At 36.3% G+C, this 14,839-nt stretch overlaps 1 protein-coding gene across 1 annotated transcript in view; it reads right to left on the reverse strand.

Annotated features, from left to right (window-relative positions):
- Positions 1–14,039, reverse strand: part of SPATA16 (spermatogenesis associated 16) — a gene marked incomplete at its 3' end in the record, with an annotated part of 224,303 nt that extends 210,264 nt beyond the window's left edge. Inside the window, exon 1 of the mRNA XM_008583058.1 lies at positions 13,414–14,039. Coding sequence (XP_008581280.1) covers positions 13,414–14,025 — 612 coding nt within the window. The remainder of the gene's footprint in view (positions 1–13,413) is intronic.
- Between the last annotated feature and the right edge of the window lie 800 nt (positions 14,040–14,839).

Below are 14,839 nucleotides of genomic sequence, written 5' to 3' on the forward strand. Positions count from 1 at the left end.
AAAAAAAAAAAAAAAAAAAAAAAAAAAAAAAAAAATCTGAGCTAAGAATTCTCTCAACTTACTCACCACCCATTAAAAAATCTTCATATTTCAGTAGAATAGGTTCCCATATGTTAAAATCTAATCTTTTCATCTGTCTCCAGATGCCCATCCTTGTATACTCCTTGGGGATCTCATACTTTCAATTGCCTTTCACTTACTTTCATTCTCTCTGTCTGTGAGCTTTTACAATATAATTATGTTCCATGTTCATATTCTTAAAAAAATTAAAACATCATCCCATCACTCTACATTCCCCTTTGGGCTGCTGTCCCATTTCTCCTTTCATTTTAAGAAAAATTTATTGGACACTGTGTCCACTTCCCTTTCCAAACTCACCTCTGCTTCTTGAGGTTGGCTTTGTTCTGAAAGGCTGTGTCCTATGAGCACAGTCGATCCTGGTTTTCAAGCAATAAAATTAGCTTTTAGTCTCTGATGGTCGCTTATTCTTTTAAGAGGGGTCATTGAGATTATGCTCAACCATATAATGAGTGTAAAGACTAATTGTGTCAATATGTAAAGTTTCAAGGTCAAAATTATGCTTGCCAATTTTTACTCTACATTTTGAGCACACAGTTAAGATGGTTAGTCTAACTTTTCATGTCCATAATATTTCATTCTTAGTCTTGTCAAACTAAAGAGAGTGTGTACAGTCCCATTGTTCAAGAAGCAAGGCTTCCTAGTTGGGTTTCAGTAACGACCATTAAAATTGTTTCCTCCAAAGACTCTTAGCAGCTAAACAGGTTATTCTTCATTCTTAAAGCTACCTCTAGAAACTCTGTGACTAGCTACTTTCCCAAAGTCTGTGAGGAGTAACCTCCTGCAGTTTCCTTTTAATTAATTTAGTCTCATTGTTTTTTAATCTGAGAGGTATTCCTTTTCTACTTGTTTACATCCTCCAGGATTCTTTCCTCATCCTTCTTTTCTTCTTACACTTCAGGTGGCATCAGGGACTGATGACTCCTCAATGTCTATCCTTGGTCATAAATTTCCCCCTGTGCTTTCTACATGCTTCTGGCCAACAAATGTGCTACTCCAGCTGGGCTTGCCACCAGCCTTCACATGCAGCACATCCAAAATTCCATTAATCAGCTTTGCCTCTAGATGTGCTCTTATTCCTGATTTGGTGACACTTTGATCCTTAGACAATGCTTCTTTTTTTCTTACCTGCCACCGAGGTCTGCAAATTTTGCCCCTCCCTCTCTCCCTTCCTTTCTTCTTTTACTCGGTTTCTCCTTTTTACACTTATGATTGCTAATCTGGTTTTGCCCTTTACATTTCTCACTTGGATTATCACAAGTATAATCTCTTAACAGCTTTTCATCTTTTCCCTCTCAAATCTACATCTAAACCAGTAGATTTAAAGCATTTTTGACCAAGACCCATAGCACAAAATATATTTCATATTACAACCAGACCCCCTAACACACAGACAGAGCACACACCATTTCTTTTTCTCCCCTCCACTTTATCCCCCTTTCTTCCCTCTCTCCTTCCCCCTTTTTCTATCTATATTTCTATTTATAGATAGATATAGATAATCCTGGATATACAACAGAAAAAATATTTTTCACAAAGTAAAACCATTTCTTTTTCTCCCCTCCACTTTATCCCCCTTTCTTCCCTCTCTCCTTCCCCCTTTTTCTATCTATATTTCTGTTTATAGATAGATATAGATAATCCTGGATATACAACAGAAAAAATATTTTTCACAAAGTAAAACTTTCCTTCCAATGTTCAATTTTATCCTGATTTTTAAAATTATATTGTATTCTATTTCATTCTGTTTCATTCCATCCCATTTCATGATTTCAGTTAAACATAATGCTGGTCACAACTCATTATACTGATTTTACACCCCAGTAATGGATCATAACCCAGAGACTGAATACTATGTTTTCTCTGTATATACACAGGAGCAATAAAGCAAAAATAAAAATCGGACTCTACTATTCCCCATGTTGATCCTTTTGGTTTAGGCCTCCTGTTGCCTACTGGCTAATGTCCAAGACCTTGAAAAGGCATGCGTGGCCTGCCAGCTTTTCCAGCTCCATTTCTCCCTATCCATTTTCCCCTGTACTTTCTACCCTAGCAACACCCAACTCCTTCCTATTTTACACTGCAGTTTTCTCTTTCTGGCTCCCTCATACCCTCACCCCTCTGGCTGATGTCCCTTATAATTAATACTTGGATCATAGCAAATAAAATGTCTACCCTAAGCAGAATATAATTATATTTCAGATGTAACTGAAGAAAAGATAAAGAGCTATAATTTGGGGGTTGAAATCTTATGCTTCCCTGTAGCTCCTGAAGTAACTAGCATAGTGTTGATAATGTAGCTAACTACTCAACAAATATTTTTGTGTCTTTCACTGATTCCCAACTAATCCTTTTCTTACACCATTACTTCCTTGTCCAAGAATTCAACTATTGTCTTCAATATCAATTCCAATGTGCTCTTCCTGGTTTTTAAGACCCTCCAGGCTCTGGCTGTATCTATCCACCCTTATTTCAAATAATGCCTTTCTCTGGGCCACCCATCTCTTTGCTGTTCTCCTGTTTTATGCTTCTTTTCTCAAGTTCTCCATACCTGTAGTAATGTTTCTCTCACATATACACATCTTCCATCCCCTTTCCCACCCCACTTTTCCAGTTAACCATTTATCTTTTGGGATCCAGTTCAAAATCCTATCATATTTTTCCATGAGTACTTGATGTATTTTTATCTATTTACCTTTAATAGGGGTGATAATAGTTCCCATCCCACTGGGTTGTTGTGAAGATTAGATAAGTTAATAAAGTGGCTTCCACATGGTCCATTCTAATGAATGTATATCACAGACTCCATTGAACTTTCCCATCTTAAACCTTTGTTCATTGCACATGACTGAATGTTTGATAGATTTCTAATTGCCTTACAGTTATAAGACTTCTGCCTAAAGCTTGGCTCTAAATTCCTTGAGAACCAAAGCCCTGTCAGATAATGTCCTCTTACTTTCATGTCACCTAATAAATTGATTGAAAGTAGTTACCTATACTGAGAAAGTAGTTGCTCAATAATTTGTAGTTAATGCTCGGCATCTCTAATCATCAGGGAAATACCAACTGAAACCACATGGAGATATCATTTCACCCCAGCTAGACTGGCCATTATCAAAAAGTCAGAATAACAAATGCTGACTAGGATATGGAGCAAAGGGAACTCTTCTACACTGTTGGTGGGACTGTAAACTAGCACAGCCATTATGGAGAACAATATGGAGGTTTCTCAAACAACTGTGGATAGATCTACCATATGATCCAGCAATCCCAATTCTGGGTATATACCCAAAGGAATGGAAGTCATCATGTCGAAGGAATACTTGCACCCACATGTTCATCACGGCTCTATTTACAATAGCTAAGATATGGAACCAACATAAATGTCCATCAATTGATGACTGGATGAGGAAGATGTGATATATATACATAATGGAATACTACTCAGCCATAAAAAAGAATGAAATTCTGCCATTCGCAGTAACATGGATGAACTTGGAGAAAAATTATGTTAAGGGAAATAAGCCAGGCACAGAAAGAGAAATACCGCATGTCCTCACTTATAAATGAGAGCTAAAAAAGAAACCAATAAATTTTAAAGGAAAAGAAAGAAAGATACAACAATCACAATAATATGTTAAACTTTCAAAAGGAGAGAACAGAACTGAGGTTACCATAGTGGGAAAGGAGGGGGGTGGGGGTAAGGGAGGAATTGGTAAAAGGCCATAAAAAACGATTACATTGCATGATGTTGAATATACTAATTGTCTTGATTTGAGCTTCACATATTGCAGGTGAGAAAGAGGGAGGGGGAGGGGGTAAGGAGTAATTGGGTGAGGGACACAAAAAGTAATTGTGATTTATAATGATAAACATGCTAATAATATTGATTTGATCATCACATACTGTACACAAATACTGATAGTCAACTCTAAACCCCATAAATATGTATAAATAAAAAAAATTGTGGTTGATTTCTTGGTATAACTTACCTCACAAAATCAATGATACATAGATTAGTGGCATCATCATCATTCAAAACAAATACTCCAGAAGTTATTTATTTCTGGATATAAATATACTTTAGTAGTGGCTTTTAAATATGCTATCTACTCTAAGTGAATCATTGTGCAATATACACCTGTATTGAAACAATACACTTCACTCCACGAATATGTGTAAGCAAATGTTAAAATTTTTTAAAAAGTATGTATGAATCCAGTGTTCTAGGTATTCATAATAGTTCACACAAAATAAAGAAGCCACACTGAGACAATGTAATGAAAATCTGTCTGTTTCCCTTTTTTATTACCCCCTGCCTAACTACATCCTATTCTCACTGAGAAACAGAATCAGCTCCCAGGTGGAAACAGTCTTCTCTATTTTAGTGAAAGTCAAATGAGGCAACAGAGAGTTAAATAACTAGAAGTTGAAATAATAGTTTTCCTCTAACGTTCTTCTACATATTCTAAAACAAAAGAGTAACGAGGGGCTGGCCCGGTGGCACAATGGAGAGTGAGCCGCTTGGGAGCACGGCGGCGCTCCCGCCGAGGGTTCGGATCCCATGTGGAGACCGGTTCCCACTCACTGGCTGAGCGTGGTGCGGGCGCAACACCGAGGGTTGCGATCCCGTTACCGGTCAGTAAAAAAGACAAAAAAGAAAAAAAAAAAAAAGAGTAACCAGAACCTCACTCTGTGTTATATTTCTGTGAACAAATTAAAGTGGATCTCATCTACTCAGTACCTGCAGAGTCCGTGTGAACATTACGCTGTATTGTATATGAAGGCTGGAATAGGATGAAGGGTAGAAGAAAGAGAGAGGGGATTGCTGTTTTTAACTTTATTTGGCTTGGTAGCCCTGCAATAAATTTGGAAGATTGAATAGTGGGAGAAATTTTTGGCAATGTTATCCAATATTTGAGTAAGAATCATCATTTTTCTTGTGTGTGAACCCTAAAATAGAATCTTCAAATTGAGTACAAGTTAGGGTTGTATAAGACTTAAATAACTGAATGGTTAGGTTTGATTCACAACAATCACAGAGTTAACTATATTTAAAAATTTTTTAAATTTCCTTCCATTAGAATCAAACAGATAATGCCCACTGATAAACTATGGAGATGATCTTGCTCATGAAAAAGATCTTCCTCAGCTTCCTATGGATTAAGCATTCATTTTCTGTGTGGTCTTTACTCTTGGGATGAATTTAATATTTTACAGACACATACCAACCACTGTCAATCTATTTCTTACTGTTAATAGAAAAGTAGTCATTAAGTAAGGTAATTTGCTCTTTAAATGAATAAGAGATTATTTTAAGTGTAAATTTCCAAGTAGTAAATTTTCATGACAATGACATTTACATTTCTCTGGATGCTTTTTAATAGCTTTAGAATGTTTATATATTAATTCTCTTAATTGTCTTTAAAAAGTCACATATGGGTTAACAATTATTGTAGGTATTTTGAAGGAGAAGGAAGTGATGAGCATCTTTCATGCTAGCAGTACTCAACCTTCTGGGAACTTAAAAATACCAATGCTCCAGGCATGGCCATTGTCTAACTGCAAACAATTATATCATAGTCCTGAGGGTGGGTTTGGTCATCTGTGTATGTTTCATAGCTCTCCAGGTGATTGTAATTATATTAAGAACCTATGAGGTTCATGATCTATTAATATGAAATGTAATTTTCCTTTCATTTGTAAAGTGATACAAATTATAGAGTAGTCTTATCTCTTGAAAATTCTCCTACTCACTCCCTTTGCCACACTCTACTACCATCCAAGGAGTGGAAAAACTCGGGTCTCCCTGAGATAGTCAATGCTTACCTTGCAACCCTCACTCAGCCCCCTTTTCTACTCTTGTCCTTCTGACTCTCTCCACAACCCTCCCCATAGGCTCTCCCCTGTTACGGGTGCTGCACGCAAATTGAGATTTTTGCTCCTTTCCCTGCCATGTCAATGGCTGTTTGGGGTGGGAAAGAGAGGAGCTTAGCACAAGTCAGATGAATCACAGGGTGGGTATGCAGTAGGCAGGGCTGTGTGATAAATACACTAACTGCCCTGACTCAATTATTATAAAACATGTATCACGACATGAGATTGTACCCCATAATATGTACAATTATAATATGTCAATTAAAATAAAAAATAAGGAATAGAATTTATATCACTCAAAAAAAAGAAAAAGCCTTGGTACTAATAGGGGCCCATCAAATTGAGGAATTACCTCAAACATCCTTCCTACTTCCCATCTCTTTTTAATAATACTCAGCCTGGAAAATACTGTGTTCCTTTAGTGATACAACTCCTGTGTGCCTTGAATCTCTTTGATTCCACTGGGGTTGAAATGATGATTGCTGGATGTAATTAAATTACACTGAAATACGTAAGAAGTCTTTCCAAATGTACACTTAAAGTCACATTTCAAAAAAAAAATTATGTTTTAAACAATAACACACTGAACTAAAAAATACAAATTACTAAAAATGCAAATGAGGGCTTAGAACTCAAGCAGCAGGACCCCATTCCTTGTCTCTAAACTCTGGCTCCTTGAGGGCAGGGACTATGTTTTATTTATATTTGATATTCCCAGCATCAGGCACAATGTCAGGCAGAAACAGTTGGTAAGTATTAGTGGTATTATTATACTCTTTTCTTGTAATAGTAGATTCTAATTTTCTAGATATTTGTCTTATTTAACTAGTGTTTGATTATGGAATCATTTATTATGTATTTTCCTACTATGTAAATTTGCTAGCACTTTTTCCAAATATCTTTTATCATTAAATACTTATGAGTTATAATGTCCCTGAATGAAACAAAGATGGCAACAATCAAGTTAAAAACTGAAATGTCTAATCCTGGCCACAGACAATTCAACAGTCAGTTTACATCTAACCACCAAGAAAAAATGGACCATCTCTAGAATGACCATTTGTGCATTTAAGTGAAGGCTTACACTTTTGTCAAAAGCAGTTAATAGTTCAAAACAGTGTTTGATTTAGATCACTGCCTCTCAAATGGGAAATAAGGTAGAAAACAATGCATTATTTTGGCCCTTGCTTTGACTGAATTTTAAATATCATTAAAAGAAGACTACAAATTTTTAAACAAAGGAGACAAAGGCTATAGATTTAAACAATGTTGATAAACATGGATTTGGGCAAATCCTTTGGCGTGCCAAAGTTTTAAGTTAAATACATACTGCACAGGAAATGAGGTACTTGGGAAGTACAATGACAACTCGTGTATGAATTTAGATTTCATACTGTTTCTCAACAAGCCAGTTATTGATACCTTATGTGAAAGCATCTTATAGTTGAATGTTAGTTATTATCATTCCTTCTTAACAGTGTTCTAAGGGGCTAAGAAAGTTACTCGAAGTCACGTAGCAGTTAGGTACCAGAAACAGCATCGAACACAGATACTCTGATTCCAGATTGGGCACTCTGTCCGTCACAGCTCTGGGCCCAGGTGGCCACCCAGGCCTACGTAAGCTAGACATATGTGAGTGCTTACTGTTAACTTGCTGGAGGGGCCATGGCAGGCGTTGCAGAACCTGCTAGTGGTTTGGCATAAATCCTTGCTACTGTGCGGTTTCTGGACCAGCAGTATGGACATCAGTTGGAAACATCTGAAATGAGGCATCTGGTGCCCCACTACAGACCTAATACATCAGAATCTGCATTTTAAACAATATTCGCACACAATTTTTATGCACCTTAAAGTATGAAAAGAAGCAGTGTAAAGAATTTCAGATGTGAAATTGAAATGAGGCATCTGGTGCCCCACTACAGACCTAATACATCAGAATCTGCATTTTAAACAATATTCGTACACAATTTTTATGCACCTTAAAGTATGAAAAGAAGCAGTGTAAAGAATTTCAGATGTGAAATCAAGCACCTGAATTCAATCTTCGCCTTGCCACAGACTAGCTGGGCAGTTTTAGTAAGCTATTTACCTTTTTAGAGTGTCAGTTTCTTCATCTGTAAAATGGGGATGATAGTATCTATTTTAGAGGGTTCTTGCAATATAATTATATGACTAAAAATACTTTGAACCCAGCAGGTGTTTAGGAAACGCACACTGAATTCATATGCAAATCCACAGATGTGTGATAAGAGCTCAGGTGCTCAGAGAATTTGGTAAACTCTCGATTTCCTGATTATGTTGCATAAAGAAATACCTGTTAGAAACCATTTAAATTAAGCTTTTTGGGATATCCACATCTTTATTCCCTAGAGATATGCTACAGAATTATTCTCAGTAGTGCAATTATAGGTGAGGCTGCCCTATAATGAGATATTTTGCTACTTCATTAAATAAATCCCCATGAATGGACTCCAAAATGGACCTGCCTTAAACCAAATTCCATTATCCTGGAAGTAATCTCATAAGAAGGCCCTGGTGTGGGTTCAATCATCCTGGATACCTAACATTTACAATAAAGGGAATGTGCTGTAGAACAATGATTCCCAAAAGCTGGTTCTCAGACCAATGCTTTACAGATCCAAGGGGAAATAAAAAATAAAGACAATGTAGTCAGCTTTTCGTAAAATTAAAATACTATCTACTTTAAAATAATCCTTTATTCAGAGAGTATGGCCTTTCTATTTTCTTTCTATCTTTTTTCTACCTTTTTGGCATTAAGCTGCTCTGTATTTTATAAAATAATGGTGAAAATAGATGGTAACTTTTGTACTGTTTTTGCATAATACAAATGCAATGTCAACCCACCCCACCTCTCACTTAAAAAAAAAAAAAATTTACAGGTTTTGAAATCCAAAGAATGTGAACCATTGTTATAGAAACACCTGCTTAAACAGAAATTCTTTCTTATGAAGTCAGTGTTGGACATTCTAAATTATAAACATTTTAAATCATGAAATGTAAGGACCAAACTACAAAGTATTAATTGGAGGGCAAACCTGTTCAGTGTAGGCATATCACAGAGTGCATTGCTCTTCACACTACAATGTGGACAAAGAAGATCTGGGACCTGTTAAAATGTAGATTCTGATTCTGCAGGTCTGGCACAGCCTTGAATTCTGTATTTAAAACCAACTCACATGCAGAGTAGCAAAGGCACAGTGGTCAAGTTGGTGAACTGTGGAACTAGACACCCTGGATGCAGACCCTGGCTCCACCACTTCTAGCTGCTGACCCCTTGAGCAAGTTACTTAACCTGTCTATCCCTCAGTTTTCTCACTAGCAAAATAAAAAAAATAATAATTCTATCTCCTAGGCTTGTGAGAATAAAACGGAATAATGAATGTAAATATTCCCAGAATGTAAAATACAGTACCTGACATACAGAAAGAGCTCCATAAATGTGAGTTATTACTTTTACTTCACAGATCAGTGACTGGAGTGCCAAGATATTAAAAGCAGATTAGCACCTCCAGGGTTTCCTACATGATGAAATCAGAAGAATTGAAAGTTGCAGATGCGTGATAAGTCATGTTCTGTCCTCTTTGACTAGTTCAATGGGATTGTTTGAAGCTGTGCCTCTTGAAGGGTACATATTCAAAAGGTGAAAGCCTTTGAAATTCCAATTCAAAAGGTGAAAGTCTCTTAATTACTAAGATTCTATGATTAAGGTTGAAATGATGGTATTGTTTAGTTTGCATGTCACAAACTTACAAAAACCTTTGATAATTTTTGTTTTTCCTATAGGTGACAAGAAACATCTGATTACTATATTCCTTGACCTTTATGTTTTCCTAGAAGTCTTTACTAATTATTATTATTCTCTCCATAAAAGTGTAACTAGAATATTTATTAATTAATATCTTCCTACTTTTTATTGACAGCCAAGCAGTTTACTGAATAGTAGTGTGCATTGCCTGATACGCAAATACAACTACATGTGGCCAGTATATATTTTCTTATAGAACCCCTACTACTCTTATAGTGGAGGAATCTGTATAGTTGTCTTTTAAAAATTACAGGTAATAGCATCTAGGCATAAAAATATAAATTTGTGTTTTTGTCCTCAGCTTGTACCTTTTGCCCTATTGTTTTGGCTTCTGATGTGAATACAAACACAAGAGCAAATGACGGCTGATTTTAATTAATTTAAGATTGATGAGTTGGCCATAGAGCTAAGGACTAATTTTACCCATGTAACTGGCACTACTTTACATAGTTAAAAAGAAAGCATACAAAAATAAGTTATTTTGTCAAGCACATTTAAATAAATGCCTGTTGTGCCCTGAAATCCCAAAAGACTAGAGTTCACTACAGTTTAAAGTTCACTAAAGTTTAACTTTTGGAAGTTAAACTCTTGTCTTCTGAATCACTGCATACCATTTTATCTTAATCATTATAAAACTTTATTATAAATTTACCTGTCTAGTTAGTGACTGTGTTATGAAAACAAAGAGTTAATACTCTGTCAAGAGCACAAGGAAACTAACACATAAACAGAATATTCCTAATGGGCATATTACAAGCATTGGAAATTACCTGGTCAATTAACAAATATGTATAAATCTCCAAAGCCTTTGCCCAGTTCATACTTTACTGTTTCATTTTTGCGGTCTTACCTTAAACCACAACCGGTCCTTTTCACTTCAAAAAGTTTATGGAAAGATAGAATTAAAATATAATATGAATCCTTCCATGAACTTTTGAAGTACCCTCCCACGCTCCTTCAGCTGACTGCACCTCCCATCTGGCAAGCATTTGATCTGCCTCACAATACCTCCCAAATAGTAAGCACTCTATGGGAGAGATGCGGGTTATCCTGCAAAATCCATTCTCCCCTCTTCCTCATCACATTCAGATGTTAGGGCTGCTTGGAATGAAGACTGCATCGTTCAGCCTCCCTTGCAGGTACAGGTGGCCACATGACTAAATTCTGGTCAGTGGGAAAAAATGGAAATGGTGGGTGCAGCTTTTGTGAAGTGTGCTTGTAGGACACAGTGTGTTCCTCTCCCTTTTTCCCCCTTTTGGTCAGAATGTGTATGCGATGACACCAGCAGGAGCTGCCATTTTGGATCATGAGGTCAAAGACGCTTCTTAAGGAATGGAATATAATCTGGCACCATGCTGATCATATCGTACTAGGCCTTGACTACCAACATTTCTGTATGAGAGAAATAAACTTCTGTCTTCCTTCAGACACTGTTATTTTGGGTTTTCTGTCACTTGCAGTCAAACCTAACCCAAATCTATACACACTCAAATATCTGCTGATGCATTTATCTTTCAGGTGTGAACATTATCATCATGCCTTGGTCTCTGCTATCCATCCTACCTTACTCAAAGTTACGTTGGGTCCTGAGGAAAGGGAGAGATGCATTAAGAAATGCCTGAGAACACTCAGTATTGAAGAAGTTAAATTTAGAAGTTAAATTCAGGGGAAGAAGAAGGGCTAAAGAGGCAACGAATCTTTTCCATTCCCAGTAGCTTTGGTTTATTAAGAGACATCCTAGGTAAGATTTCCAAGTTAACTCCCATGGTAATTAGACAAAAGCTAGGCCATATGTCTAAGCTAAGTTTTGGTCTCAAAATAATTACCTTGGTTAATTACCAGTAATTAGTGTCAGCCTCCAAAACTTTCCTAAAAACCCTGGCGGGGAGAGAGAGAGAAGGAAAGAGAACACAGCAATTTCTAGTAAAATTACATCTTGGGATTAATAAAACGTGATTCAAATTTTACAATTTTGAACACTGGGTTTTATGGAAAAATGAACATTTTCTTTCAGTTAATGCAGGTATCTTTTGCTTCTACTTAGACTTAATTTGAAGTTTTTATAGCATCTTTTCTTATTTTATGACTTTCTTTTTCTCACTTCCAAAATGATTATTTTCTTTATCTATAAAATTATATCTTTCACCCTTCCCCAGCCCCAGGAAAAAAAACATTTAGCTGAAAATGGCCCTGGTAGAAATGCCCCAAGTTCCTCATGGAGTCTTCCTTTATCATCCTTTTCTTAGCCAGAGGCTGCTGGGATTTAGCTCAAAGGACAGCAGAGGGTTCTGTCAGTGGCTTGTGGAAAAGCTAGATTTTCCAGCACTTATTCCATATATGTATCAAGACATCAGATTGTACCCCATAAGAACGTACAATTACAAAGTGTTGATTTAAATAAATTTAAAAAAAGAGAAATATTTAAAGATTTGTGTACAGATTAGTGTGCTACCAAATCACATCAGATCTATTTGGGTCTCCTTTTTTGTGCTTAGTTTCTTTTTAAATATTTAGAGGCACCATTGACTGGTATTGCCCATTTACAATTCACTGTAAATGTGTTCATTTTAACCTGCAAGTAACAGTGGAAATAATACCTTACTCTTTAAATCTCCACCACAGTATCTCACGTTTGACTCCTGCCTTTCCTGCCCTTCCCCCTCCCCTGCCCAGTGTTACCAATCACACCCCTATGCCATCTCTCTCTCTAAATGCTTTCTAGTCTGTCTTCTTCACCAGACTGTTAGAGAAAAGGAACCGTGTCTTCACTCATTTTGTTTTTTTTAATCTCCAGTATCCAGCAAGCATATAGTATGCATTAAAATGTTTTTTTTGAAAGTTTTTTTTTTTTTTGTAATTAATGAAACATGCAGTCACCAATATAGCCAGGCCAACTGAAATCCTAGTTACACACTTTGGTTCTTCTATATGTTCAGTGAATCATGGAATAGAGCAATTTTTCCCATTACCTATTTTGTGTTTTAGTGGCGATTCTCAAGTTAATTTTAGTCTATGGGCTATTTTTTAAGCCAAATAATAATAAACTTACCTGCTTGCAGATAGAAAAATAATTATTCATAAAGCTCACTAGAATGGGAAGGAGAGTGAAGTTTGATGACAAAGTAAAATGGTGTTATTTTGTTTTTAATAAGTATTGCATATAAATTATCAGCCCATGCTAAAAAGTAGAGGTGGTTATGTGTAATCATGAAGACTACATATCAAGAGGAAACAATTTATATACTCATGAACGGACTATTTCTAGAGAGTCTATACTCTGTCTACCACCATTGTACTAAAACTTCATGGCATTTGTTGGTACACATCTAAATTACAAAACCAACTGTATTTTTGTATACATTACCCTTCATTGCAAGGTTCATTGACAGAGGAAAAGCATAAGGTATGTTTTTGGGGTTATTTCTATATGTCAAGTGAACACAGGCATATTAATTTTCAGGCATATCTTATTTGCTTTATACAAACTGGAAACCTGCATAATCATGATACCACTAAATATTTTCACCCTATGATCACTGTTCATTACAGTATGATCAGAAACACTCAGCTTAATTGCAAATTTCCATTTCACAGCTTCCTGTCACCAATCTATATTTTCTTTAATCCCATACCTCAAGTGCTGTTCTGAACTGTCCCGCTGCCACAGCATATTTCTTTTGTCTATAGCAAGAGCTGGCATCCTTTAAGGCTACCTGAAGCCATTTGTCAATCTGAGGCAGAAAGCTGAAATTAGGTACACTCGAAGGGTCTACTATTTCAGCATCTCGGCATGTTGGCTGAATCCCAGTGGACACGAAGGAGTCTGAAAACTCATAGCTCACGTCCTCTTCATCAATGTAGACCAACTTCATTTCCACATCCACGACGTTCTTTAAGGGGATGTGAGGCAGAGGCGTTGTGATGAACTGATTGTCAAGTTCTATTATCTTTGCCTCTTTCTTTCCAGCTGGCTTTTCTTCACTTTCTGCTTTCCGTTTAAAGGCCACTTTCTCCAAGTCATTGCTTTGTTTTCCTCTGATGCTCTTTGCCATTTTTATTCGTTCAGCTGTGATTTCTATCTGTTTTTTCCCACAGTTTTTCTTAATCTCTCGTGTCATATCCAGGATGTTACGTGGGTTTGCCAAGGTGAGCATTTTCTTGCTTGTGTTTATCTTTGGAACAAGCTGATCATGATAGACTCTATTCATTGTATTCTCCAAACTCCTACTGCTTCCTAAATCCATTGATCCCGCCCAAAACTCCTGTATGGGTGAGAAGAGGAAAAATATTTTTAAAAAAATTTTTAAATTCCAGTGGTTAAGACTATAGTCAAATTCACTTAAAACACTGTTTTCTTCATTAGTAAAAATGTATTTACATCATCTGCTGACTCTGTTTTACTAGAGCAGTGTAGATTTCAATCTCAAAATTCACCAAGATAAGAATTTGTTGAAAACACATCTAGACATTGCCCTAAAAAATAATCATCTGTAGCGGAACAACACTGAATGGGCATTTTTATGAAGTGCACAAACTCATTGAATAGGAAAATCTTATACAGAGCCACTGAAGACAAAAAAAAATCCATCTCAATATTAATTTCCTCAGAAAGGCAGGTGGTCTAGAACTCATCATAAAATACACTCCTAACCTGCATAACAGACCTAGAAGTCTAAAGAAACTACAGCTGCTTTCTCTGAAAAGCTTCCAGAAATGATGTGAGCACAATGTTTCTTCGATTTTTTTCTTCTATTAGTTTAAACTGGTTTAAAGACAACTATTGTTTAGAAGAGACTTTAAAGCAAACGAACATGACCTTCAACTTCACAGTAATGTGGAGTCACATAATCATCTTGAGTCTACTGTATTAATATTTTTGTAGCAATGGTATCAATACTGTACACAATGTGAAGATGAGGCATTTTCCTAAAGCACCAATGCTCAAAATATATAACTGTCTTTTCAATTTTGAGGTTTCTGCATACCATCCCTGCTTCTAGATTTGTTTCAAAATATAAAATGTCCTAAGATCTAGTAATTATTTAATGTGGTTGGTTC

This window comes from Galeopterus variegatus, unplaced genomic scaffold (genome assembly GCF_000696425.1).
Source record: "Galeopterus variegatus unplaced genomic scaffold, G_variegatus-3.0.2 Scaffold2815, whole genome shotgun sequence".
NCBI lineage: Eukaryota > Metazoa > Chordata > Mammalia > Dermoptera > Cynocephalidae > Galeopterus > Galeopterus variegatus.